General features: G+C 42.7%; 1 protein-coding gene across 1 annotated transcript in view; it reads left to right on the top strand.

The window, feature by feature from the left end:
* Window positions 1–27689, top strand: part of naf1 (nuclear assembly factor 1 homolog (S. cerevisiae)) — a 251580-nt gene that overhangs the window by 110000 nt on the left and 113891 nt on the right. Inside the window, exon 4 of the mRNA XM_048533337.2 lies at window positions 7952–8045. Within this exon, the coding sequence (XP_048389294.2) occupies window positions 7952–8045 (94 nt within the window). The remainder of the gene's footprint in view (window positions 1–7951; window positions 8046–27689) is intronic.

Raw genomic sequence — 27689 nt, 5'->3', positions numbered from 1 at the left:
CCAAATATATCTTAAAAGACACTAAAGTGTCTGCGTCTACCACCTCCGCTGGCAACGCGTTCCAGGCACCCACCACCCTCTGTGTAAAGAACTTTCCATGCGTATCTCCCTTAAACTTTCCTCCTCTCACTTTGAAATGTACCAGGATGTTGCCTGGGCTGGGGAGTATCAATTATGAAGAGAGATTGATCAGACTGCAGGTGTTTTCCTTTAGAGCAGAGGAGATTGAGAATGGATGGAATGGAGATGTATAAAATTGAGGGGCACAGAGAGGGTAGATAGGAAGGAACTTCCTCTCTTTTATGGAGGGGTTAATAGCTAAGTTGCATAGATATAGAGATATGAGGAAAATATTTTCACCCAGAGAGTGGTGACACTCTGAAGCCTGTAAGGATGGTCGAGGCAGCCTCATACAACATTTAAGAAGTATTTAGATGTGCAGTTGTGATGCCAAGGCAAACAAGACTATGGGCCAATCGCTGAAAATTGGAATTTGAATAGTTGGGTAGTGCTTTATGACTGGCCTGAATGTGATAGGTCGAAGGCTATTTCTCTGTGCTATAAATCTCTGATTCTCGGTGTTGAAGAGACCACATCTGGAGTACAATGGACAGTTTTGGCATCCTTAATTTAGGAAAAATATCATTTCACTGGAGGCAGTTCAGACAAGGCTTACTAGGATGATCCCCAGCATGGATGAATTGTCTTATGAGCAAAGAGTAAGTAGGTTGGTACTCTACTCCTTGGAGTTGTCAAGAATGAGGGTTGCTCTCATTAAAGGATATGTTTAGTTAGGCAGTTTGACAGGATAAGTATTGAGAGGATGATTCCCTTGTTGGAGAACCTAGCACCAGAGGGCATGGTCTCAGAATAAGTAGGTATAAATTTAAGACTGAGTTGATGAGAAATTTCTCCAGAGGGTTGAGAGCCCTTGAAACTCCTTGCCACAGAGAGCTGTAAGGGCAGAGTCCTTAGGTAATTTTCAGGCCAAAATAGATTCTTGATCAGTAGGGGATAGAAGGGTTACAGAGTAAAGGTTGGAATGCGAATGTGCGGAATAGGATCAGTCCTGTTGAATGGCAGTGCAGACTTGAGGGGTCAAATGCTGTTCCTATTTCTTGTGTTCTTATGAATTTCAGTATGGACAATAAAGTGAAACCAAAGTATAATGTTGCCCCATTTTGGCGGCACGGTGGCTCACTGGTTAGCACTGCTGCCTCACTGAGCCTGTGCCCTGGGTTCAATTCCGCTGTTGGGTGACCGTCTATGCGGAGTTTGCATATTCTGCCCGTGTCTGCGTGGGTTTCCTCTGGGTGCTCCAGTTTCCTCCCACAGTCCAAAGACGTGCATGTTAAGAACATAGAACATTACCGCACAGTACAGGCCCTTCGGCCCTCGATGTTCTGCCAACCTGCCATACCAATCTGAAGCCCATCTAACCTGCACTATCCCATGTACATCCATATGCTTGTCCAATGACGACTTAAATGTACCTAAAGTTGGCAAATCTACTACCGTTGCAGGCAAAGCGTTCCATACCCTTACTACTCTCTGAGTAAAGAAACTACCTCTGACATCTGGCCTATATCTTTCACCGCACAATTTAAAGCTATGGTCCCTCGTGCTCGCCATCACCATCCCAGGAAAAAGGCTCTCCCTATCCACCCTATCTAACCCTCTGATTATCTTATATGTCTCAATTAAGTCACCTCTCAACCTTCTTCTCTCTAACGAAAACAGCCTCAAGTCCCTCAGCCTTTCCTCGTAAGACCTTCCCTCCATGCCAGGCAACATCCTAGTAAATCTCCTCTGCACCTTTTCCAATGCTTCCACATCCTTCTTATAATGCGGTGACCAGAACTGTACACAGTGCTCCAAGTGCGGCCACACCAGACTTTTGTACAGCTGCAGCATAAACTCTTGGTTCCAGAACTCGATCCCTCTATTAATAAAAGCTAAAACACTGTATGCCTTCTTAACAGCCCTGTCAACCTGGGTGGCAACTTTCAAGGATCTGTGTACATGGACACCGAGATCTCTCTGCTCATCTACACTACCAAGAATCTTACCATTAGCCCAGTACTTTGCATTCCGGTTACTCCTACCAAAGTGCATCACCTCACACTTGTCTGCATTTAACTCCATTTGCCACCTCTCAGCCCAGCTCTGCAGCTTATCTATGTCTCTCTGCAACGTACAACATCCTTCGTCACTATCCACAACTCCACCGACCTTAGTGTCGTCTGCAAATTTACTAACCCATCCTTCTACGCCCTCATCTAGGTCGTTTATAAAAATGACGAACAGCAGTGGACCTAACACTGACCCTTGCGGTACACCACTAGTAACTGGACTCCAGGATGAACATTTCCCATCAACCAGGTTGTATGGATTGGCCGTGCTAAATTTCCCATCGTGCAGAGGGATGTTTAGGGTAGGTGGGTTAGACATGGGGAAATCGGGGGTAGGGGAATGGGTCTGGGTGGGATGCACTTCGGAGGGGCGGTGTGGACTTGTTGGGCCGAATGGCCTCTTGCCACACAGTAGGCCCTTCCATCTAGGCTTAGGTCTTCTTCTTTTCTTTCTCCCTTATCTGCTCTCACTCTCTGCCTATCTCTTCACCATCCCCACTCCCTCACAGACCAATCTCAGCATCCATGTACTATTGGAATCCATTTGTTCCTCTTTTTTTCCCTTGATGTTCTGTATTATGACTTGCAGTTTGGGGGAATTGGATTCTGTTCTTAATTAATTAATGTTATTAAAAGTCCTTTTTAAGATTTCTTTTAAAAACTTTACATTTCTCGGCCGTTTTGAAAAATAAGCAAATTTTCTTTGTAGCACTGCTTGGAGCTCAAAACACCATTGTGGGTGGTTTAAGGATGACCACCTTTGAATAGAAGAGAGTAGTACACTGAGTCTGAGATAACAAGGTGTAGAGCTGGATGAACACAGCAGGCCAAGCAGCATCAGAGGTGCAGGAAAGCTGACGTTTCAGGCCTCGACCTTCGCTGACCCTAATGCCTTTGATAGTTTACTTGAATCAATTATTGCCAATTAAACTGTGTGTGTCTTTGTTTAAAGCAAATTACTGTGAATTGTGGAAATTTGAAATAACAACAGAAAATACTGAGGTAGTCTTCACTTCTTCACAAACCATATTGTACTCAGTGTTAATTATGTTTTTGTCTCCTCACATGGTGCCAGATCAGCTGAGTTTCTCCAGCATTTTCTATTTTTACATGTGCGTGTCTTGGAACCTGGTTCTACACGTTTGAGTGGCTTTTTTTTTGTAAAGACTAAAGGAATGGAAAGCTGCAGGGAAATAGGACTTTAACATCTTTGACACACTGTACACATTAATTTTTGAGTGACATTTTTGCACAGTGTGCCACTTGTATGATAAGAGTTAAGGAAACTGTTTGACTATCCGGAATAAGGTAGGTGAGCTTGCAGCTTGGATAGGTACCTGGGACTTCGATGTTGTGGCCATTTCAGAGACATGGATAGAGCAGGGTCAGGAATGGATGTTACAGGTTCCAGGGTTGAGATCTTTCATTACGGTCAGGGAAGGTGGTAAAAGAGGGGGAGGTGTGCTTTGTTGGTCAAGGACAGTGTAACGGCGGCTGAAAGAACATTTGAGGACTCGTCTACTGAGGTGGTATGGGCTGAGGTTGCCGAGGAAGGTTTGTCGACTGAGTCAGTATGGGTGGAAGTTAGGAACAGCAAGGGAGCAGTCACCTCACTGGGGGTTTTCTACAGACCCCCAAATAGCGGTAGGGAGATCGAAGAACTCATTGGCTGGCAGATTTTTGAAAAGTGCAAATGTAGCAGGGTTGTTGTTATGGGTGACTTCAACTTTCCCAATATAAATTGGAACCTCCTTAGTGCAGATGGTTTGGATGGAGCCGTTTTTGTCAGGTGTGTTCAGGAGGGTTCACTTACTCAGTATGTGGACAGGCCGACGAAGGGGGAGGCCATTTTGGATTTGGTGCTCGGCAATGAGCCAGGACAGGTGTCAGATCTCGTGGTGGGAGAACACTTAGGCGACAGTGACCACAACAGGCTCACATTTGCCATAGCTATGGAAAGGGAAAGGGGCAGTTACCACGGGAAGATATTTAACTGGGGTAAAGGAAATTATGACACTATCAGACAGGAGTTGGGAACATAGAACATAGAACAGTACAGCACAGAACAGGCCCTTCAGCCCACGATGTTGTGCCAACATTTGATCCTCATGTATGCACCCTCAAATTTCTGTGACCAAATGCATGTCCAGCAGTCTCTTAAATGACCCCAATGACCTTGCTTCCACAACTGCTGCTGGCAACGCATTCCATGCTCTCACAACTCTCTGTGTAAAGAACCCGCCTCTGACATCCCCTCTATACTTTCTTCTAACCAGCTTAAAACTATGACCCCTCGTGTTCGCCATTTCTGCCCTGGGAAATAGTCCCTGGCCATCAACTCTATCTATGCCTCTCATTATCTTGTATACCCCAATTAGGTCCCCTCTCCTCCTCCTTTTCTCCAATGAAAAGAGTCCAAGATCAGTCAACCTCTCTTCATAAGATAAGCCCTCCAGTCCAGGCAGCATCCTGGTAAACCTCCTCTGAACCCTCTCCAAAACATCCACATCTTTCCTATAATAGGGCGCCCAGAACTGGACGCAGTATTCCAAGTGCGGTCTAACCAAAGTTTTATAGAGCTGCAACAAGATCTCACGACTCTTAAACTCAATCCCCCTGTTAATGAAAGCCAAAACACCATATGCTTTCTTAACAACCCTGTCCACTTGGGTGGCCATTTTAAGGGATCTATGTATCTGCACACCAAGATCCCTCTGTTCCTCCACACTGCCAAGAATCCTATCCTTAATCCTGTACTCAGCTTTCAAATTCGACCTTCCAAAATGCATCACCTCGCATTTATCCAGGTTGAAATCCATCTGCCACCTCTCAGCCCATCTCTGCATCCTGTCAATGTCCCGCTGCAGCCTACAACAGCCCTCTACACTGTCAACGACACCTCCGACCTTTGTGTCGTCTGCAAACTTCCATCCTTCAATTCCCTCGTCCAAGTCATTAATAAAAATTACAAACAGTAGAGGCCCAAGGACAGAGCCCTGTGGAACACCACTCACTTCCAGGAGAATATTTTCCTTCTACTACCACTCGCTGCCTTCTGTTGGCCAGCCAATTCTGTATCCAGACTGCTACGTTCCCCTGTATCCCATTCCTCCTGACCTTCTGAATGAGCCTACCATGGGGAACCTTATCAAATGCCTTACTGAAGTCCATATACACCACATCCACAGCTTGACCCTCATCAACTTTTCTAGTCACATCCTCAAAGAACTCGATAAGGTTTGTGAGGCATGACCTGCCCCTCTCAAAGCCGTGTTGACTGCATTTGATCAAGCCATGCTCTTCCAGATGGTCATAAATCCTATCCCTCAGAATCCTTTCTAACACCTTGCAGACGACAGACGTGAGACTTACTGGTCTGTAATTGCCGGGGATTTCCCTATTTCCTTTCTTGAAGGGAGGAATTACATTTGCCTCTCTCCAGTCCTCAGGTATGACTCCAGTGGAGAGCAAGGATGCAAAGATCCTCGCAAGTGGCCAAGCAATTGCATTTCTTGCTTCCCAAAGCAGCAGAGGACAAATCTGGTCCGGGCCTGGTTGAACAGATTGGGAGCAGTTGTCCCACAGAGAGGGCACAACAGACATGTGGAGGCTGTTTAAGGAGCAGTTGTTGTGAGTGATGTATAAATTTGTTCCTCTGAGACAGGTAAGAAGGGGTAAGATTAAGGAGCCTTGGATGACGGGTACAGAGGTGCTTCTTGTCAAAAAGAAAAAGGCAGCGTGCGTAAGGTGGAGGAAGCAAAGGTCTAGCACAGCTTTAGAGGATTATTGGCTTGCTCAGAAGGAGCTCAAAAGTGGACTGAGGAGGGCCAGGAGGGGGCATGAAAAAGGCTTGGTAGGAAGGATTAGGCAGAACCCGAAGGCATTTTACTCATACGTGAGGAATAAGAGAACGATCAGGGAGAAGGTCGGGCCGATCAGGGATAGCGTAGGGAACTTGTGCGTGGAGTCTGAGCAGATAGGGGAAGCCCTCAATGAGTTTTTTGCTTCGGTTTTCACCTAAGGAAAGGGACCTTGTTTTGAATGGGAACTTTGAGGAGCAGGGAAACAGCCTTGAACAGATCAAGATTGAGGAAGTTGATGTGTTGGAAATTTTGGCAAACATTAAGATTGATAAGTCTTCAGGGCCAGACCAGATTTATCCTAGGTGGCTCCAGGAAGCGAGAAAGGAGGTTGCTAAGCCACTGGCGAAGGTCTTTGCTTCCTCACTCTCCACGGGTGTCGTACCCAAAGACTGGAGGGAGACAAATGTTGTTCCTCTTTTCAAGAGAGGGAACAGGGAAATCCCTGGAAATTACAGACCAGTCAGTCTTACATCTGTGGTCAGCAAGGTTTTGGAAAGAAATCTGAGGGATAGGATTTATGACTATTTGGAAAAGCATAGTGTGATTAAAGGGAGTCAGCATGGCTTTGTGAGGGGCAGGTCATGGCTTACAAATCTTATTGAGTTCTTTGAGGAAGTCACGAGACAGGTTGATGAGGGTCAAGCAGTGGATGTGGTGTACATGGACTTCAGCAAGGCATTTGATAAGGTTCCCCACAGCAGGCTCATTCATAAAGTCAGGAGGTATGGGATACAGGGTGATTTGACTGTCTAGATTCAGAATTGGTTGGCTGACAGGAGGCAGAGAGTGGTGGTAGATGGTAAGTATTCTGCCTGGAGGTCAGTGCTGAGTGGTGTCCCGCAGGGCTCTGTTCTTGGGCCTCTGCTCTTTGTAGTTTTTAGAAATGTCTTGGATAAGGAGGTTGAGGGGGGGTGGTTAGTATGTTTGCTGATGACACGACGGTTGGAGATGCTGTTGACAGTATCGAGGCCTGTTGCAGGCTTCAGCGAGACATTGACAGAATGTAGAGCTGGGCTGAGAAATGGCAGATGGAGTTCAACCTGGATAAATGCGAAGTGATGCATTTTGGAAGGTCGAACTTAAATGCTGAATATAGGATTAAAGGCAGGATTCTGGGCAGTGTGGAGGAACAGCGGGATCTTGGTGTTCAAGTGCATAGCTCCCTCAAAGTTGCCACCCAGGTGGATAAGGTTGTTAAGAAAGCATATGGTGTTTTGGCTTTCATTAACAGGGGGATAGAGTTTAAGAGCCGCGAGGTTATGCTGCAGCTCTACAAAACCCTGGTGAGACCACACTTGGAATATTGTGTCCAGTTCTGGTCACCCTATTATAGGAAAGATGTGGCGGCTTTGGAGAGGGTGCAAAGGAGGTTTACCAGGATGCTGCCTAGACTGGAGGGCTTGTCTTACGCGGAGAGGTTGACTGAGCTCGGACTTTTCTCTCTGGACAGAAGGAGGAAGAGAGGTGACCTGATCGAGGTGTACAAGGTAATGAGAGGCATGGATAGAGTCGATAGCCAGAGACTCTTCCCCAGGGCAGGATTGACTGCCACGAGGGGTCATAGTTTTAAGGTGTTAGGAGGAAGTTGTAGAGGAGATGTCAGAGGGAGGCTGTTCATCCAGAGAGTTGTGAGCACATGGAATAGTTTACCAGTGGTCGTCGTGGAAGCAGAGTCATTAGTGACATTTAAGTGACTGCTGGACATGCCCATGGACAGCAGTGAATTGAGGGGAATGTGGGTTAGGTTATTTTATTTTTGAATTAGGATTATTCCACGGCACAACATGTGGGCCGAAGGACCTGTACTGTGCTGTACTTTTCTATGTTCTATGTTCTATGATCTAAAACAGCGCAGTGCTAGTTTTGTCTTTACTTATTTTTTAACCGACAGTGATTCAAGCAACTTTGATATATCAAGGACTTAAATTGTATTGCACTTGTTTCCTTTTTAATCAGGATTTGCCGAAAGTCGAAGAAGTAAATATTGTTCTTCCTGAAGAAGTGAAAAAGGAGCCCATTGGGATTGTCTCCAGTATCATTGACCAGTTGGGTATGTAAAGCATGTATTGCTGAACTGAAACAATATGTAATTCTTTACAGTGATGCATAGTGTGTCATTTGGTTTTCCTTAGATGACTTTTACATTTAACAGCAGCCATGTGTAACATTCACCAAGCAGACTGCCTTTTATCACTCCCAACGAACAGTACAAATACGTCTGTGTCTTTTAGAGTCCAGTGAAATCTGGTCTGAGCAAGTAAGTGTTCAGTGGGTACTTTGTAAAGTGGGGAAAGCCAAGACTGGCAACAAAAAAAATCAATTTCACTGTTCCCAATGTGGCCTGTAATAACACTCTGTCCCAACATGTTAGAGATGTCTACATCAACGGAAGTTTCCTGTTAAATTCCTAACTTGCGTTTATCTGTGGAAGAGTGTACTCTTAATTATTGCTGCAAGCAGTCACCAGCATCACAGCGCTGCCATTGTCGTCATGTATTATTTGCCATGCAAGTGAAATGGAGACCTGCTACAGCACCGTTTCAAGATAACAAAGTGCGGAGCAGGATGAACACATCAGGCCGAGCAGCATCTTAGGAGCACCCTTCCGTCTGGGTTTAGGCCTTCTTCTCTTCTCTTTCTCCCTGCCTATCCTTTTCACTCACTCCCTGCCTCTCTCTTCACCACTCTCCCCGCCTCGACCAATCTCTGCTCCATGTATTATTGGGATCCAGTTCCTCCTCCTCCTCCTCCTCCTCCTCCTCCTCCTCCTCCTCCTCCTCCTCCTCCTCCTCCTTCCCCCCCCCCCCCCCCCGATGTTCTGCATTATGTAGCAAGCCTGATTTCTAAATTGTCTCGTTGATTCATCCTTGTTGTTCTGGCAATGTTTCTGCAATCGGAACTAATGCATTGTTTAATTTTCATTTCCATACTTCCATTTTTTGCTATCATTTGCTCCAAGTCTTCCCTTACAATCTTTACATATTCCCCTGGTTCTTTCCCATAGACTTAGACCAATAGGCCATTTGGTCGTTGCTGTACTAATATTAATATCCCCTGCTAATATTCCACTGCTTTTCTCCAGTTCTACAGACACTCAGTCATGTTCTCATCATCGCCACCATATCCCTGAATGTCATCTGCAAATATCATTGACTGTGGCATTTTCTGCCTCACTTGCTAAGATAGGATATCTGTGGCAATCAGGAAGACAATGTGGCTTGGTGATGCAGTCCACCTTTGAAACTCTAATTTTCTTGATGCTGTTGCTTGTTCTTGGCTGTCAGTGTTTTTATATAAGCTGTAATTGTCATACATACTTCTCTCACACTCCATAAATTCTACCACATTACCAGACATCCTCCCTAGCTACTGGTCATGTACCTTCTCCAGATGGATTTTCATGATGCATTCAGCTTTCCTGATATTTCTGCATCATTTGTCACAATAATAATGATGTTTTGGAAGTGATAGTTCGCAAAAAATACAAAAAATTAGTTTGCATTAACTTGTTTTTTCAGTTTTAGTTGTGTATGCTGAGAGTAAATATTAATGCACTTTTAAACCAGACAAAAATTAACAAAACCTTGATCATTTTTTTAATTAAGGAAAACTGGCATCTATTTATTCAGGGAAAATCATATTTAACTAAATTGGTAAGAGTGTTTTGATGAAATAATAGTGTTGATGAGAATCTTGCGGTGAATGAAGTGGACATAAATTTTCAAAAGGCATTTGTAATGGATGGGAATGAGACACTTTTTAAATCCCTGCATTTCCTTGCCGCCTTTTTGTAAGCAGCATTATTTAATTTTGAAAGATTGATCCATTTTTATGAAGGCGATTTCTTTTTTAAAGTGATGACACTTTTTAAAACACGCACTTTGCGATTTAAACTGGGAATGTTAATTATTTGTCAGTGTCAATTTCAGGGTGACCTTGAGTGACTTTTTCATAAGCAAGCACACACGCAAGCACACAGACATAGTTTTAAAAATAAAGTCTGTGAAAATTAAAACTAAATGGTTTAATATTCAGTTCTCTTGAAGATCAGAATCCAAATGCCTAGAGTCAGGAGTTCTAGGATTTGTTCGGAATTGGTGATAATGCAACAAAGTAGAATCATGGTACTCAATAGGATTAGTGGATAGGATCATTTAACTTTTACAGGTTCTGATGATCCATTTGAGAAAGTGTGCTGATTATTGAGCCTCCCTACTCGATAAAAACCTATGATTTAATCCAAGTAACCAAATTCCCCAGTTCACTTGCCTGATGAATCAGGTTCATAGTAAACACTAAGCAGGTTGCTGTACTTAACAAAAACTGCTAGTTATTACAAATAAATGAATTCTAATCACAAGCAGCCATGGCTGCCTTAGTTAAAACTCTTAACCCCTTTAAAACTGCTGCGCACCAAGGCAGACAAAAACGAACAAAAAACATTGCTGGTCTGGGTATAGGGGAAGAAAAAATTGAGAAGCTTAGCTCAGGAGCACCAGGGCTGATCAGTTGGGAAGCAAAAAGAGCAGGTTCTTCTGTTCTTTTCCATATTCTTTCACATTGAAGAAGGCAGAGGATAATTGTACGGAAAGTAACTTTTTTATCAGGCTTTAGGTATTTTTACTGCAAAGTGATAGAGACACAGAACGTTTTCTTCCAGCAATCCACTCTGTTGCAAATTCCAGGGTATTCAGCTGCCGAGGAGCCAGTCAGAGTTGTCAGTCTGACATCTGGCATCCACAACAAGTTGTATTCGTACAGACTAGTCGGTGATCAGTGTCTAGCTGAATCTCACTGACCATAACCAAATGGATTCAAAATGGTGGATGGGAGTACATTGTGGTGTAAGAGTTGATCCCATTTGGAGCTGATTTTGTCATTTTTTTTTACAGTAATTACTGTTTTATAAACTGTTACTTTGTGTTTGGAACCTTGAAAAAAGAATCAAAACAACGGTACTTTAATTGGGAGAAAAGAGAGATCAGAAGAACTGCTCTAGAGTTCAGAAACGGACGAGCAGTGAACTTTCATAGCTGACTGGCTATGGAGGTACAAGCATCTGTGAATATCACAGTTCGGTCCAAGATAAATTAACAAACGGTGAAATTCATGGGTTGGCGAGACCTCGTTGTTAGAACTACCTATAGGTGGGGATCAGCTAAGTGTTTTCTTTAAGTCCTTTAAAACATAAACCTTCAGCTATTTTTCTTTTGTGAAATCTACAGTACTGAGTAGGGTGAGGGTTTTTAAAACATCCCTCTCTTGATTTTTTTTTTAAAAATGTTATAAAACATAGGTACTAAATTATCCTGGAGGAGTGTTTTTAGAACAGTAGGACTGTGTGCTGTTTTCTGGCTCTGTAGATTGTAAAGGTGCGGAGAAGGCTGTAAAAGTGATGTGCACTTCCTGTCGGATGTGGGCGATCAGGGAGAATTTTGGTATTGCTGATCCTTGTTTGCAGGAAGTGTGTTTGGTTGTAAATCCTTCGGATCGTATGGGTCAATTTGAGCAGCAGTTCGAGGAAATGAGGAGTTTACAGCGGATTCAAAGAGGTAGTGAGAAAAGAGATAAGCCCGGGACTGGTAAGGTTGAGAAAAGAAGCAAGTCAAACAATCAAGGCAGGCAGGTGCAAGGCAAAGAAAGAGGTAAGATGATAAAATAACTGCATTTATTTCAGTGCAAGTGGCCTGACAGGTAAGGCAGATGAACTCGGGGCACGGTTGGGAACATGGGACTGAGATATCATAACGATTACAGAAATGTAGCTTAGGGTTGGCAGCTTAATGTACCAGGGTATAGATGCTATGGAAAGAGTAGAAAGGAGAGGGAGTGGAGTGGTATTTTGGTTAGGCGTAACATGACTACTGTACTTGAGGATATTCCGAGGAGGTGAAGGAAGTGAGAAATAAGAAAGGGATGATTACTTTATTGGACTGTGCAATTTGGCACCCTCCCCCCAATTGTCACTGGGAATTTGAGAACCAAACTCCGTAAGGAAATCTGTTACCTGTAAGAATAATAGGATGGTAATGGTAGGGGATTTTAACTTTCCAAACATAGACTGGGACTGCCATTATGTTAAGAGCTTGGATGGAGAGGAACTTAGGTGTGCAAGAAAATTTTCCTAGTCATTATGTACCTGATAGAGAAAGAATAATACTTAATCTTCTTTTGGGAAATAAAACAACTCAGATGACTTAGGTGTCAGTTGAAGACCACATTGCGGCCAGTGATCATAATCCTATTAGTTTTAAAATAGTTATGGAAAAGCATTCTAGGTAACCCAAGATGGAGGACGGGAAAAATTGTTTTTAGAGGTATTTTCAGTTTTGGAGCTGATTTCTTTGAAATCTAGGAACAATAATTACTGTCCTATTGCTATTGAATTGTTTTGGAACTTATGGGGAGAAAAGGAGATCAAAACATTGGCACTTTGCAAAGGAGGAGAAGAGACAGAAACAGTGACCATATGGGAAAAAGGAATACTACAGCACACGAACAGGCCCTTCACTTACAGGACCCGTATCCCTCTAACCCCTTCCTATTCATGTGTTCGCCCTGGTGTTTCTTGAATGCTGTATTGTGTCTGTTTCCACCACCGCCTCTGGCAGTGTGTTCCAGGCATTTTACCACCCTTTGTATGAAAAACCTGCCTTGCACATTTCTTTTAAACTCCCCCCCCCCCCCCCCCCGTCCCTTCTAATCTGACTCCTCTATCCTATGGAAAAAGCCTCATACTTTCCACTCTGTCCATGCCATTCACAATCTTTTAAATTTCTTTCATGTCACCCGTCAGCCTTCTGCATTCTCGTGAAAACAAACCCAGTCTATCCAACCTCTCTTTGTAGCTGAAATGCCCACACCAGGTAACATCCTGGTAAACCTTTTCTATATCCTCTCCAAAGCATCTAAATTGTTCTGGTTGTGTGGTGACCAGAACTGTACGCAATATTCCAAGTGTGGTCTGACTAAAGTTCTGTAAAGCTGCAGCGTAGCTTCTTTATTCATATACTCAATGTTCCTTCCAATGAAGGCAAGCATGCCCGTAAGCCTCTTTTTTTTTCCTGCTGTATCCACTCGTGCTGCCACCTTCAGTGATCTGTGGACCTGCACACATGATGCCTCTGCATTTTAACATTTGTAAGGGTTCTGCCATCACTGCATAATTCCCACCTGTTCTTGACCTTCCAAAATGCATCGCCTCACATTAGTATAGATTAAACTCCATCTGGCATTTTTCTGCTGATGCCTCGAACTGATCTATATCCTACTGTATCCTCTGACAGTCCTCCTATTGGTAATACCAGCAATCTTTGTATCATCTGCAAACGTAGTAATTAGACCAGCTATGTTTTCCTCCAGATCATTTATGTAGACCACAAACAGCGTAAATTCCAGGACTGATCCCTGTGGAACACCACTAGTAACAATCCTCCAATCTGAAAAGCATTGCTACCCTTCGTCTTCTCTGACTACGCCAGTTCTGTATTCATCTTGTCAGCTCACTCCTAATGCCCTGTGATTTCACATTTTGAACCAGTTTTCCATGAGGGACCTTGTCAAAGGCTTTACAGAAGTCCATGTGGACAACAACAACCACTTTTCCCTCAACAATCACCTTTGTCAGCAGCTCAAAAACCCAATCATGTTAATGAAGCATGACCTCTCAAAACGATACTGTCTATCACTAATAAGTCCATTAACTGCTAAATGCATATAGACCTTTTTTTTGAGAATCTTTTCAAATAATTTCCCTACCACCAACGTGAGGCTCACAGGCTTGTAACTTCTCGGTTATGTTCTATGTTCTATTATCCCTGCTACCCTCCTTGAACAGTGCGACAACATTGACTTTTCTCCAGCCCTTGGAACCTCACCTGTGGCCAAAGAGGATACAAAGGTGTTTGTCAGTGCTTCAACAATTTGTTCTCTTGCCTCCCACAATGTTCTGGGATAGATCCCATCCGAACCCAGGGACCTTTCTACCTTCATGCTCTTCAAGATGTATAGCACTTGTTCGTTCTTAATAGCAACTTGGCTTAGGGATTCAGCATTACCTTCCCTGAGATCCTCCTCCAACAATTCTTCCTCTTTGATGAATACTAACGCACAATATTCATTTAAGACCTCACCTACCTCTTCTGGCTCCATAACTAGATTACTTCCTTTGTCCTTGAGTAGCCCAGCCCTTTTCCTGGCCACTCTCTTGCTTTTTATGTGCATATACAAAACCTTGGGGTTTTCCTTATCTTTTTGTCAGTCCCCATCTTCCCAGATATTGCATATGCTTTCCTTTTCAAATAATGAATCAAATGGAAAAATAAACCTGCACAGCTGTCTGACCCAACAAAGAGCCTGTACAGCTGACTGCCTCTGCTGTTTAGTTTTTTAGACAGAGTTCGTCTAAGAAAAATGAACAGATAGTGAAATTTACAATTGATCCTGGAGAAACCTGTGATGGAGAGCTCACCGAGGTGAGCAGCTAAGTGGCTAGTTTTTAAAAGTGTAACTACTTTTTCTTTTACAAATCTGCATTAGTGAATAAAGTGCATTCTTTTTTGATCTATATTTTTTGAGGTCTTTTACTTGATCAAAATTTTAAAATATCAAACATATGTACTAAGTTAGCCTGGAGCAGTGTTTTTAAAGTAACAAGACTGGCCTATTTTCTGGATCTGTAGATTGTTAAGAGCAAAGATGGCCTTTAATAGAGTGATGTGCTGTTGCTGTCAGATGTAGAAGATTGGGGAGAGTTTCTATGACAGTGACGATTATGTCTGCAGGAAGTGAGTTAGGTTGAGAATCCTGTCCGATTGCATGGATTGTTTGGAGTGGCGGTTGGAGGCAATGAAGAATTTACAGGAGCTTGTAGATGTGATGGATGGCAGTTTCAGGAGGGGAGAAAAAAACCCAGATACTGCTGGGTAGATGGGTTACATCCCTGCAAGGTATAGGGATAGTCAGGTAGTGCAGGAGTCTCTTGTGGTTACCCCGTTCTCAAACAAGTATGCTGTTTTGGAAAGTGTAGGGGGCGATGCATTCTTAGGGGAATGTAGCATGGCCAACCAGGCTTCTGATACCAAGACTGGCTCTACTGTAATGAGGAGTATGTCAGGTTCCAAGTGATCGAATATGGTAGGGGACTGTCTAGTCAGAGGCACGGACAGACGTTTCTGCAGCCAACAATGAGACATCAGAGAATGGTGCGTTGCCTCCCTGGTGCAAGGATCAAAGATACCTCAGAGAGGATGCAGAATATTTTCAAATGGGAGAGGCTTTTGAAGGAGGTTGTACACACTCACAACATAGGAAGAGAAAAGGATGAGATTCTGAGGAGAAAATGTAGGAAGTTAGGTAGGAATTTTAAAAACTAGGCCCTCAAGGGTAGTAATATCTGGAATACTTCTGGTGCAACAAGCTAGTGAGGGTTGGAATAGGAGGAAAAAGCAGATGAATGTGTGGCTGAGAAGCTTGTGCAGGGGAGAAGGATTCACATTTTTGGATCATGGGAATCTCTCGGGGTGGAAGCGACCTGTGTAAGATGGATGGATTGCCCCTGAATTTGAAGGGGCCTGATAAACTGGCAGGGAGTTTTGCTAGAGCCACTCGGGAGGATGTCAACTCGTTTGGGTGGGTGGGAGGGAGCCAAAGAGTGGTGAGGACCTGGGGCATTTGGGAAAAGGAGCAAGTCAATCAGTTAGGGCAAGCAGAAACACTGCAGAGGACGAGGTAGGACTATTAAATTTAGCTGCATTTATTTCAAAGCAAAAGGCTTAACAGATAAGACAGATGGATTGAAGAGCATGGCTGGGAGCACGGGACTGGGATATCATAGTGATTAAAGAGATGTGGCTCAGGAGTGACAAGACTGTCAGTTTAATGTTCCTGAGTATAAATGTTGTAGGAAGGATAGAAATGGGGGCAAGAGAGAACGGGGAGTGGCGTTTTTGATTAGGGATAACATTGCATCTGTAATTAGGGAGAGCATTCCTGGCCACATGTACGAGGAAGTTATTTGGATGGAACTGAGAAATAAGAAAGGGATGATCTTTGTTGGGCTTGTACTATAGACCTCTCCAGTAGTCAGTAGGAAATTGAGAAACAAATTTGAAAGCAGATCTCCGTTATCTGCAAGAATAATAGGGTGGTTATGGGAGAGGATTTTAGCTTTCATACATAGACTGGGACTGCTGTAGTGTTAAGGGCTTGGATGGAGAGGAATTTATTGTGTGTACAAGAAAATTTTCTTTTTCAGTATGTATATATACCTACGAGAGAAGGTGCAACTCTTAGCCTGCTGTTGGGAAATACGGGTGGAGGGGACAAGTGACTGAGGTATCAGTGGAGGAGCATTTTGTGGCCAGTGACCATAATTCTATTAGTTTTAACGTAATGATGGAAAAGGATAGACAGGATCTAAAATTTCTAAATTGGAGGAAGGCCAATTTTGATGGTATTAGACAAGACCTTTCATAAGTTGACTTGGGAGAGTGGGAGGATATTCATAGGTAAAAGGGCGCTGGAAACTGGAAAGCCTTCAAAAATGACCAAACAGGAGTCCAGAGCCAATATGTTCCTGTTCGGGTGAAGGACAAAGCTGGTAGGTGTACGGAATGGTGAATGACTATGGAAATTGAGGTTTTAGTCAAGAGAAAGAAGGAATCGTACATCGAGTGTGGATAGTAGGGATGGAATCCCTAGAAGAGTAGAAGAGCAGTAGGTGTATACTTGAGAGGGGACATGAGATAGCTTTGATAAGAAGTGTTAAGGAGGACCCAAAGGGATTCTGCAAATACTTTAAGGACAAAAAGTAACTGGGGAGAGAATACGTCCCCTTAAAGATCAGCAAGGTCACCTGTATGTCGAATGGCAGGAAATGGAGGAGATACTAAATGAGTACTTTGCATCAGTGTTAACAGTGGAGAAGAATGTGGAAGATAGGTAACATGTGGAAATAAGCAATAATATCTTGAAAAATGTCCTTATTAAGAGGAATTAGTGCAGGATGTCTTAAATGCATTAAGGTGGATAAATCCACAGGACTTGATCAGGTGTACCCGAGAACTCTGAGAAGCTAGGCAATTGTTAGCCAGGCCCTTTGCTAAAATATTTGTATCATTGATTGCCACAGGTGAGGTGCCAGAGGAGCGAAGATTGGTTAACGTGGTGCCTCTATTTTAAAAAAAGAGATAAGGAAAAGCCAGGGAACTTTTGACTGGTGATCCTGACATCAATGGTGGGCAAGTTGTTGGAGGGAATCCTAAGGGACAGCATTTACATGTATTTGAATAGGCAAGGACTGATTAGGGATAGTCAACGTGGCTTGTGTGCAGGAAATCATGTCTCACTAACTTGATTGTGTATTTTAATGAGCAGAGCAGTGGACTACGGTAGAACATAGAACAGTACAGCACTGTACAGGCCCTTTGGCCCACGATGTTATGCTGACCCATTATCCTGCTAAGATCAATCTACCCTGCATACCCTACATTTTACTATCCTCATTGTGCCTATCCAAGAGTCGCTTAAAATTCTCTAAAGTATCTGACTCCACTGCCACTGCTGACAGTGCATTCCACACACCCACCACACTCTGTAAAGAAACTACCACTGTCATGCCCCCATTACCTTGCTCCAATCACCTTAAAATTATTCCCCCTTGTAACAGTCATGTAATAGTCATTTCCACCCTGGGAAAAAATCTCTGACTATCCACTCATTACCTTGTATGCCTCATTATCTTATAAACCTGTATCAAGTCACCTCTCATCCTTCTTTGCTCCAATGAAACAAACCCTGGCTCCCTCACCCTTTCCTCGAAGGACTGTTTCGTCCTGCCCAGCCAGCATCCGGGTAAATCTTCTCTGCACCCTCTCTAAAGCTTCCACATCTTTCCTGTAATGACGTGACCAAAACTGAACACAATATTCCAAGTGTGGTCTAACCAAGATTTTATAAAGCTGCAGCATGACCTCACGGCTCTTAAACTCAATTCTGCTGCCAATGAAAGCGAATACACCGTACATCTTCTTTACAACCCTGTCAACTTGGGTCGTCACTTGGATCTATGGCATAGACCCCAAGATCTCTTTGGTCCTCCACATTGCTGAGAATTCTGCCATTAACCCTGTATTCTGCATTCAAATTTGACCTTCAAAAATGAATCACTTTACATTTTTCTGGGTTGAATTCCATCTGCCACTTCTTTGCCCAGCTCTACATCCTGCCAATGTCCCGTTGCACCTACAACAGCCCACCACGCTGCCCACAAATCCATCGACCTTCGTATGATTAGCAAACTTACTAACCCACCCTTCCACTTCCACTTCCTCACCCAAGTTATTTATAAAGATCACAAAGAGCAGAGGTCCCGGAATAGAACCCTGTAGAATCCACTGGTCACCAAGCTCCAGGATGAATACTTTCCGTCTACTACCACCTTCTGTCTTCTGTTGGACAGCCAGTTTTGTTTCCAGACAGCCAAATTTCCCTGAATCCCTAACCTTCCTTATTTTCTGAATGAGCCTGCCATGTGAAACCTTATCACATGCCTTGCTAAAATCCATTTACGCCCCATCCGCAGCTATACCTTCATCAATGTGCTTTGTCACATCCTCGAAGAATTCAGTAAGGCTTCTGAGACGTGATCTGCCCCTCTCAAAGTCATGCTGATGTGACCTATATGGACTTCAGTAAGGTGTTTGATCAGATTTCTGATGGTAGACTGGTTATTAAAGGTAAATTGTGTGGAATACAGGGAGAAATAGCCATTTGGATACAGATCCAGCTTGAAGGTAGAAGACAGCAGATGGTGGTATGCAGTTGCTTTTCAGACTGGAGGCCTGTGACCAGTGGTATGCCACAAAGATCAGTGCTGGTCCCACTACTTGACATCATTTGTACAAATTATTTCAGTGTGAACCTTGGAGATATGGTTTGTATGTTTGACCCCAAAATTGGAGGTGTAGTGGACAGTAAAGAAGGTTACCTCGGAGTACAGTGGGGTCTTGATCAGATGGGCCAATGGTTGAAAGAGTGGTAAATGGACTTTAATTTAAATAAATGTGAGGTGCTGCATTTTGGAAAGGGTAATAAGCACAGGACTTATATAGTTAATGGTAAGGTCTTGGGGAGTGTTGCTGAGCAAAGAGACTTTGGAGTGCAGATTCATTGTTCTTGAAAGTGGAGTCCAAGGTAGACATGATAGTAATGAGATGTTAATGAGTTAGCATCCCATGAATTTTTATGCTTCTCATACAGGGATGTGTGAACACTCTCTCAACTTCCTGTCTGAGTAGGATTGTGTGAGAAACATCTGTAGGGGTGTGAAACATTTGTAAAAACAAATGGCATTAAGCTCTGTAATCTTTATGGCTCTATCCACATTGTTGCCTACCCCTGTTCCTGCTGAGATGGTCAGGTCAGTGACCTCTGATCAGGCCAGGCAGTTGTCACCACTTGAAATCGCATCCTGTCGTTATTGTACACTTTGTGATGATCAAAGCAGTATCCTGTTCTCAGATGTAGTATTTGTTTTACGTATCTGCCAATTCCAAGGGTATAAAAGCAGGGACTGTCCCCTGTTCAGGGAGAATCGCTCACGATACTCAGCACTCTGTGCCGGGTTGAGTAGAGCGATGCTCTATAGCTTGTACTTGCTTAATAATAAAGGATTGTGTTTTTGTAACCAGGTCAGTGTCTTCCTCTTGCATCAAGTCCGTGAGGGTTTCTGAAAAATGAACCAAACAGTGAAGGCAGCGTTTGGTATGCTTGCCTTTATTGGTAAGTGCATTGAGTATAGGAGTTGGGAGGTTATGTTGTAGCTGTGCTCAACATTGTTTATTTTGGAATGTTGCATTCAATTCCTGTCTCCCTCTGGTCTGATTTTGTGCTTTACATCCCTGTCACTCTTTTACGCTGTGTAAAGCAGCAGTATAAATACACCTCCAGTGACTGGTTCTCGAAAGTGCAGCAATTCCTCCCACAAATGTTTTTTTAAACCATCTTTTTCCCATCTCAGTCTGCAATCAAACATAATAAGAACATAAATGATACGATCTTTCCAAAGTGAATTCAAGTTGATTTTTCCAAATGACTTTTGAGGAAATTTTAACTTTCAGCTTGGTTGTTGGTTCAGATAGACGTTTCACTATATTTTCATAAATGCATGTCACATCAAATTAATATATTTTACCAAATACTACATGTTACAGTGGAGGTCTACTGCTTTTTCTTTAAATGATGTTAAAGTAGTTTGATTCTAAGGTCAAAAAAGTATTGTTGCACCTTTTAAAACTCTAAAGATGCGTCAATCCCTTATTGTTGCCCCTCTGAGACTAATGGATGGCAGTTAATGAGCTTCACTGGTTAAACCATTGAGAACACCTTAGGAGATAGTTGCTTTTAGCACCTCTGTAAACACAATGAGTTTCAAGATGCTCCTTTTGTTAGTAAGTGTGCCTGAGACCAGGAGGCTGAGCCTCTTTGTCAGGAAGTATTGACGGATATCCAGACAAAACAGGTGAAAAATTCTACAAGTATGTCCCTTTGTGTCTCTGTGCAAGGCTTCCAGAATTTATATGAGCTTCTGTAACAGCCATTTTAAAATCCAGACAACTATTCACAACTAAAAGGAAAAAGATTTTTCACAGATTTTTATATTCCCCATCTCCATGGAAGGCTCATATTTGATAAAGTATTGTCTGAAAATGTTTACCAGAAAAGTTGGAACTTGTGGAATAAAAGGGACAGTGGAAACATGGATATGAAGCTAATTGAGTGATAAAGAAACCATCACTTTCCGTTTTCCTATGGACTGATAAATAGTAGAGCAGTGGCAGATGGAATTTAATCCTGATAAATGCAAGTTGATGCATTTTGGGAGGTCTGATGTACACAGTGAATGGTAAGTTAGGCTTAGGAAGTATTGAGGTTCAAAGGGACCTTGTTGAACAAGTCCATAGATTCCTGAAGGTGTCAGCACATGCAGACAGGATGGTGAAGAAGGCGTATGGGATGCTTGCCTTCATTACCCAGGGTATAGAATAAAGGAGTAAGAAAAGCTAGTTGCACCATAGTTTAGGCCACCGATGGAATGCTGCGTGCAGTTCAGTTACCGCACTATCAAAAGGATATAATTGCACTGGAGAGGGTGCAGAGGAGATTCACCAGGATGTTGCCTGGGATGAAAAGTCTCAGTTATGAGGAGAGACTGGAATAGCTGTGTTTGTTTTCAGCTAGAGTGGCAGAGGAGGGATCAGATTGAAGTATACAATTAATGAGAGGCAAGGACAGTAGGTCATGAGAATCTTTTCCTTGTGGCAGATGTGCTTAAAACCAGAGGGCATAGGTTTAAGAGAAGGGGCAAGTGGTTTAGAGGTAATCAGATAATTTTTTTCTTTTCATTCTGAGTGTAGTCGATGTATGGAACTTGCTGTCAGAGAGTGTGGTGGAGGCAGGGACTGTCGCAACATTTAACAAGCTGAGGACTGAAAAAAACGCTCCGCATTGTTAGTCCAGCAACAATACCCATTATGCCATTAACTCCTCTAAAGACTGCCTTTGGAGAAGAGCGAAATCAGGCATTGACTAGGAATATTCTCACAATATGGAAGGATGGAAGCAACAAGTCAGAACTCTGGACACAAGATTTACAGTTAATGGGATAAAGAAAAAGTAACTCTGAGAGGCGAAGTGGACAATATAATTTAGAACCAGGCTCAGTATTGAAGATTCAGAAGGGAGATGATCATAAAATCATTACTGCTCAGAATGAGGCCATTCAGCCTATTTTCCTGTCCCATTTCTATTACCTTTTGCCAATCTCCTCTTTTTCTCTATATTGCAGCATACTATTTCTTTGCAAATAATCATTCAATGCCTTCTTGAATGCCTCCATTTGAACTGCCTCCACCACGTTTCCAGGCAATGCATTCCATACCCTAGCTATTTGTGTGAAAAAGGTTTTTCTCCTATCACTGTTGCTTTGTTTGCACATTGCTTTAAATCTATTCTTTTTCATTCTTGTTCCCTTTTACGAAAGGGTACAGTTTCTCCCTGTTTACTTTATTCAGCCCCCTCATTCTGAAAACCTCTGTCAGATCTCCTGTAAGGCCCTGCCTCTCCAAAGATAGAAGTATCTCATTCTTTTAACCATGCTTGTTGGCTTCTGCACTGTCTTGAACAGAATTCCATCTTCCCTATAAAGTGTTACTCACAGCCATAGACAATATTCAGCTGAGGTTTAAGTGTCTTGTACCAAATTCAACATGATGTCCCTGTTTTTCTACCTTCTGCCCTTGTTAATAAAACCGTAGAGTCACAGAGTAATACAACATGGAAACAGACCCTTAATCCCAAACTGGTCCATGCTGATCATGGTACCCACTCAGCTAGTTCTAGTTGCTTGCAACAATTGGTCTGAATCTCCCTCAAACTCTTCACATCCATACACCTATCCAAATGTTTCTTAAATGTTGCTGTTGGACCTGCCTCAACTACTTTCTCTAGCAGTCCATTCCATATACACACTGCTATATATGTGAAGAAGTTGCCCCTCGTTCCTTCTTAAATCTTTGCCCTCTTACCTTTAACCTATGCCCTCAATTTTCAATTCCCCATCCCTGAAAAAGACTATATGCATTCATCCTATCTATGCCCCTTATGATTTTATATACCTCAACAAGGTCACCCCTCAATCTACTTGTTCCAAGGACTAAAGTCCTATCCTGGCCAACCTATCCCTATAACTCTGGCCTACTAGTCCTGGCAACATCCTTGTAATTCTTCTTTGCACATTTTCCAGTTTTAACAATGTCTTTCCTATAAAAAAAAAGTGACCCAAACAGTACATAATACTTGCAAATGTAGCTTCTCCAACAACTTGTACAACGGTAACGTAATGTCCCAACCCCTGTACTCAGTTCCTCTACACATGAACGCCAGCATGTGTTAGCACCTTTTGGCCCCTTCTTCACCTCCCTGTCGACCTGTGCTGCTTTCAATGAGCTCTGTACTTGTATTTCTAGATCCCTTTGTCCTCAACACACCTCAGGACCTTTCCATTTACTGTATAATACCTACCTTGCTTTGACTTTCCAAAGTGCAATACCTCACATTTATCTGTATTAAATTGCATTATAGTCCTCAGCCTACTTCCCTATCTGATCAAGATCCCTGTGTGATTTTTGATAACCTCTTTCGCAATCAACGATACCTCCTAATTTTGTATCATCTGCAAACTTTATGCCTTGTATATTCACATCCTGATCATTTATGTAAATAACAAACAGCAAAGGTCACAGCACCGACTCCTGTGGCACACCACGAGATGCAGGCCTCCAGTCCGGGAAACAACCTTCAACCATCTCCCTCTGCTTCCCCAGCATTGATCCAATTTTGAATACAATCAGCCAGCTCTCCTGGATACGAAGGAACCTAATTTTCATCACAAGCCTGCCACGCAGGACCTTGCCAAAGGCTTTATTAAAGTCCACATAGACAACATGTACAGCCCTACCCTCATCTATCCTCTTGGTTACCTCTTCAGAAGACTCTTAAAAGATTTGCCAGACATGACTTCCTGCACACAAATCCACGCTGACTATCCCTAATCAGACCTTGACTATCCAAATGTTTGTTGATCCTGTCCCTCAGCATCCTGTCCGATAACTTGCCTACCAGTCATATCAGACTCACTGGCCTGTAGTCCCCTGGCTTGTCTTTGTTACCTTTCTTCAACAATGGAACAACATTGGCCATCCGCTAGTCTTCCAGAACTTCACCAGTGGCTAAAGATGAAGGAAAAATTTCTGCAAGGGCCTCTGCAAATTCTTTCCTTGTCTCCCACAATGTCCAAGGGTGGACTCGATCAGGCATGGGATTTATCCACCTTAATGCACTTTAAGGGTGCAAACGCCTCCTTTCTGGTAATATGTATGTGGCCCAAAGCACCCCCATTTGTTTCCCTTATTTTCTTAGCATCCATGATTCTCACCACAGGAAACACTGAGAAGAAATAGTCATTAAAAATCTCCCTATGTCTTGTTTTCTCTTGAGCCACCCTTTTAATCTTTATATACTATAAAACCTCTTGGAATTATCTTTAACCTTATCTGCTAAATCCATCTTCTCTCCTCCTTTTGCTCTTCTGATTTTTTTTCTTCAGTGGGCTCCTACACTTGTTTATAGTTTTCTCGGGATTCACTTGAGCCCAACAGCTTAAACCCAAAGTGTGCCACCCTCTTTTTCCTGACCAGAGCTTCAATACCCCTCATCAGCCGGGGATCCCTGAACCTGCTAGCTTTTCCTTACACCCTAACAGGGGCATACTGCTAGACCCCTGCCTAATGGCCTCAAAACTGGCCCTGCTCCAGGTCAGCACTTTAACCTGTGGACCTGTCCCTTCTTTTTCCATAATTATGTTAAAACTAGTATATCGTATTCTTTATTAACTGCTCTGTCCACCTTTTCAGTAACCTTCAGTGAATTGTGCACATATACATTTTTTTTGGAACATTAGAACATTACAGGACAGTACAGGCCCTTCAGCCCTCGATGTTGTGCCGACCTGTCATACCGATCTGAAGCCATCTAACCTACACTATTCCATGTACGTCCATATGCTTATCCAATGACGACTTAAATGTACCTAAAGTTGGCGAATCTACACCCAGGTCCTTATGCTCTCAGATCCCTTTTAGAATTGTACCCCTTATTTTACGTTGTCTTTCAATGTTCTTCCGAGTAAAATGCGTCACTTCATACATATCTGTATTGAATCTCATCTGCACTTCTGTACCTACTCTCCCAACTCATCATTGTCCTTCTGGAATTTCACACTGCCATCCTCACAGTTGACAGTTTTTCTAAATTTAGCATATTCTGCAAATGTGGAGATTGTCATCTGCACACCAAGGTCCAGATTGTCAAATATATATCAAGAAAGGCAAGGACCCCTATACTTGGGGATGCCTGGGAAACTCCGCTTAAAACCTGTCTCCAGTTAAAAGCAAACTACTAACCATTACTCTGATTTCTGAAGAAGGATTCAGACCGGAAACGTCACCTTTCCTGCTGCTGTGATGCTTTCTGGCCTGCTGTGTTCATCCAGCTCCATATCTTGTTAACTCAGACTCCAGCATCGGCAGTTCCTACCATCTCTGAACCATGACTGTTTCCTATCACTCAGCCAATTTTGTACCCATGTAGGGGAGGCAGTGGCCTAATGGTATTATTGCTGTACTGTTAATCCAGAGAACCAGATAATGTACTAGGGAGCTGGGTTCAAATCCTGCCATGGCAGATGGTGGAACTTGAATTCAATAAAATATCTGGAATTAAGAATCTAATGATGATCATAAATCCGTTGTTGATTGTTGCAAAAACCCATCTGGTTTACTAATGGCTAATTTAGTAATTTAGGGGAATGGTGGCACAGTGGTTAGCACTGCTGCCTCACAGCACCAGGGACCTGGGTTCAATTCCAGCCTCGGGGGACTGTCTGTGTGAAGTTTGCACATTCTCCCTGTGTCTGCACGGGTTTCCTCCAGGTGCTCCAGTTTCCTCCCACAGTCCAACGATGTGCAGGTGAGTTGGATTGGTCATGTTAAATTTCCAATGGTGTTCAGGGAGGTGTAGATTAGGTGTGTTATAGGGGGATAGGTTTGGTGGGTGCTCTGAGGGTTGGTGTTCGCCCGAAGGGCCTGCTTCCACACTATAGGTGTTCGAATGCCCTTTAGGGAGGGAAACTGATATCCATACCTGATTTGGCCTACATGTGACTCCAAACCCACAGCAATATGGTTGACTCTGAGCTGCCCTCTGTGCAATTAGGGATGGGTAATAAATGCTGCCTAGCCAGCGATGCCCTCATCCTATTAATAAGTACAAGAAAACTATTGTCCCTTTTATACCATGACTTATAACTTTCTTCATAAGTCTGTTGTGAGGCACTATATCAAAAGCCTTCTGGGAATCCTCTTGAATGATATTAACATTGTTCCCCTTGTTGATTTTGTTTTTCTGTTACCTCTTCAAAAAAACTCAAACAAGTTAGTTAAATTTGATTTCCCATTTAAAAATCCATGCTGGCACTTCGTAATCAACTGACCTTTTCCCATGTGATTACTAATTGTATCTCAATAATTGTTTCTTGAAGTTTCCCCACCACAGAAATTAATCTAATTTATCTGTAATTGATCGGGTTATCTTTGCAAGCTTCCATGAAAAAGGCTATAATATTTGCAGTTCTCTCATCTTTCTGCTCCCTGCCCACATCCAGGGAAAACTGAAAGATTTTGGCCAGTGCCCCTGCAATGTCTACTGTCACTTCCTTCAAGATGCTTCTCATCCTGCCCAGTCCTTGTGTCTTATCAACTTGAAGTGCCAGCATTGTATCCCACACCTTTTCTTTATTAATTTTGAGCTGCTATAGTGACACAGTTTTTCCTCCTGCCCATGGTCTAGACAGCATCCTTCTCTTTTATAAAGACAGAATTGAAACAAAAAACTAGGGTGAAAGGGTAAGGCCTTGCAGTTTATTCTTGGTGGCAGGGAAGCTTCCAGGAATAATAATTTGGAAGAAAATTCATGGTTGAATTCATACTTGGTTAAATATTGGTTAATTAACATATACAGGCATGTCTTTGTTCGGGGAAAAAAATTCTCACAACTTACTGGACATTTTTGTTGAGATTGCAAGAATAATGCTGTTGATGTGGTTGATGTACACTGACTTCCACAGGCATTTGCTAAAGTGCCCGGTAATAGACTTGTGGGCAAAATTATAACTTGTAGAATAAACGAGGCAGTAGCAATTGGATATTAAATTAACTCAGTGACAGTAGGCAGAATCTTTTGTTTACCCGATTGATGGAAGGTTTGTGGTAGAGTTCTACAGGATTTGGAACTTGGAACTTGGACCTTAGCTCTTCCTGATATATATTAATGACCTAAACATGGTGTACAAGGTACAGTTTCAAAACGTGCAGATGATGCGAAATTTGGGAGCATTGTGAACAATGGTTTATTTTGGTAGGAAGGGTGTGGACAGACAACGTAAAATGAAAGGTATAATTGTAAAATGGATGCAGTAGCAGAGGGAAATGGATGTATATGTTCATAAATTAATGAAATGGGCAGAACAGGTTGAAGCACGCAACAACCTGGACTTTATTAATGGGGAATTGAGTCTAAAATTCAGGAAATACTCGGCTGGACACTAGTTCAGTCGCAACTCAAATATTGTGTTTAATTCTGGATGCCACATTTTAGAAAAGAAACAAAAGCATAACAATATGCAGAAATGATTAATTAGTGTTTTTTCAGGACTACAGTTATGTGAATGGATTAGAGAAATTGGGGCTGTTTTTGGAGAAAAGGTTGATACGTGATTTAACAGAAATCATGGAGTCTGGACAAGTAAGTAGGGAAGCGTGGAAAGATTTGAGATCCAGAGGGCACAGGTACAAGAATGTAATGCCTGAGAGTGTGGTGGGAGTAGGTTGAGTTGAAGCATTCAGGAGAGAATTTGAAGGAGGAGACAATCTGAAAAACAAAGAACTTGAATAGGTCCAGTAACAAGCTGAAAGATTAGCAAAAAGAGTAGTGGGCATGTGGAATGCTTTGCCAGCAGTGGTAGTGGACTCAGATACTTTAGAGACTCTTAAACGACTCTTGGATAGACACATGGAGG

The sequence above is a fragment of the Stegostoma tigrinum genome, chromosome 1, assembly GCF_030684315.1.
Source record: "Stegostoma tigrinum isolate sSteTig4 chromosome 1, sSteTig4.hap1, whole genome shotgun sequence".
In the NCBI taxonomy this organism is placed as follows: Eukaryota; Metazoa; Chordata; class Chondrichthyes; order Orectolobiformes; family Stegostomatidae; genus Stegostoma; species Stegostoma tigrinum.
Note: the sequence above shows the minus strand (reverse complement) of the source record. Positions and strands in the feature narration are given on the sequence as shown.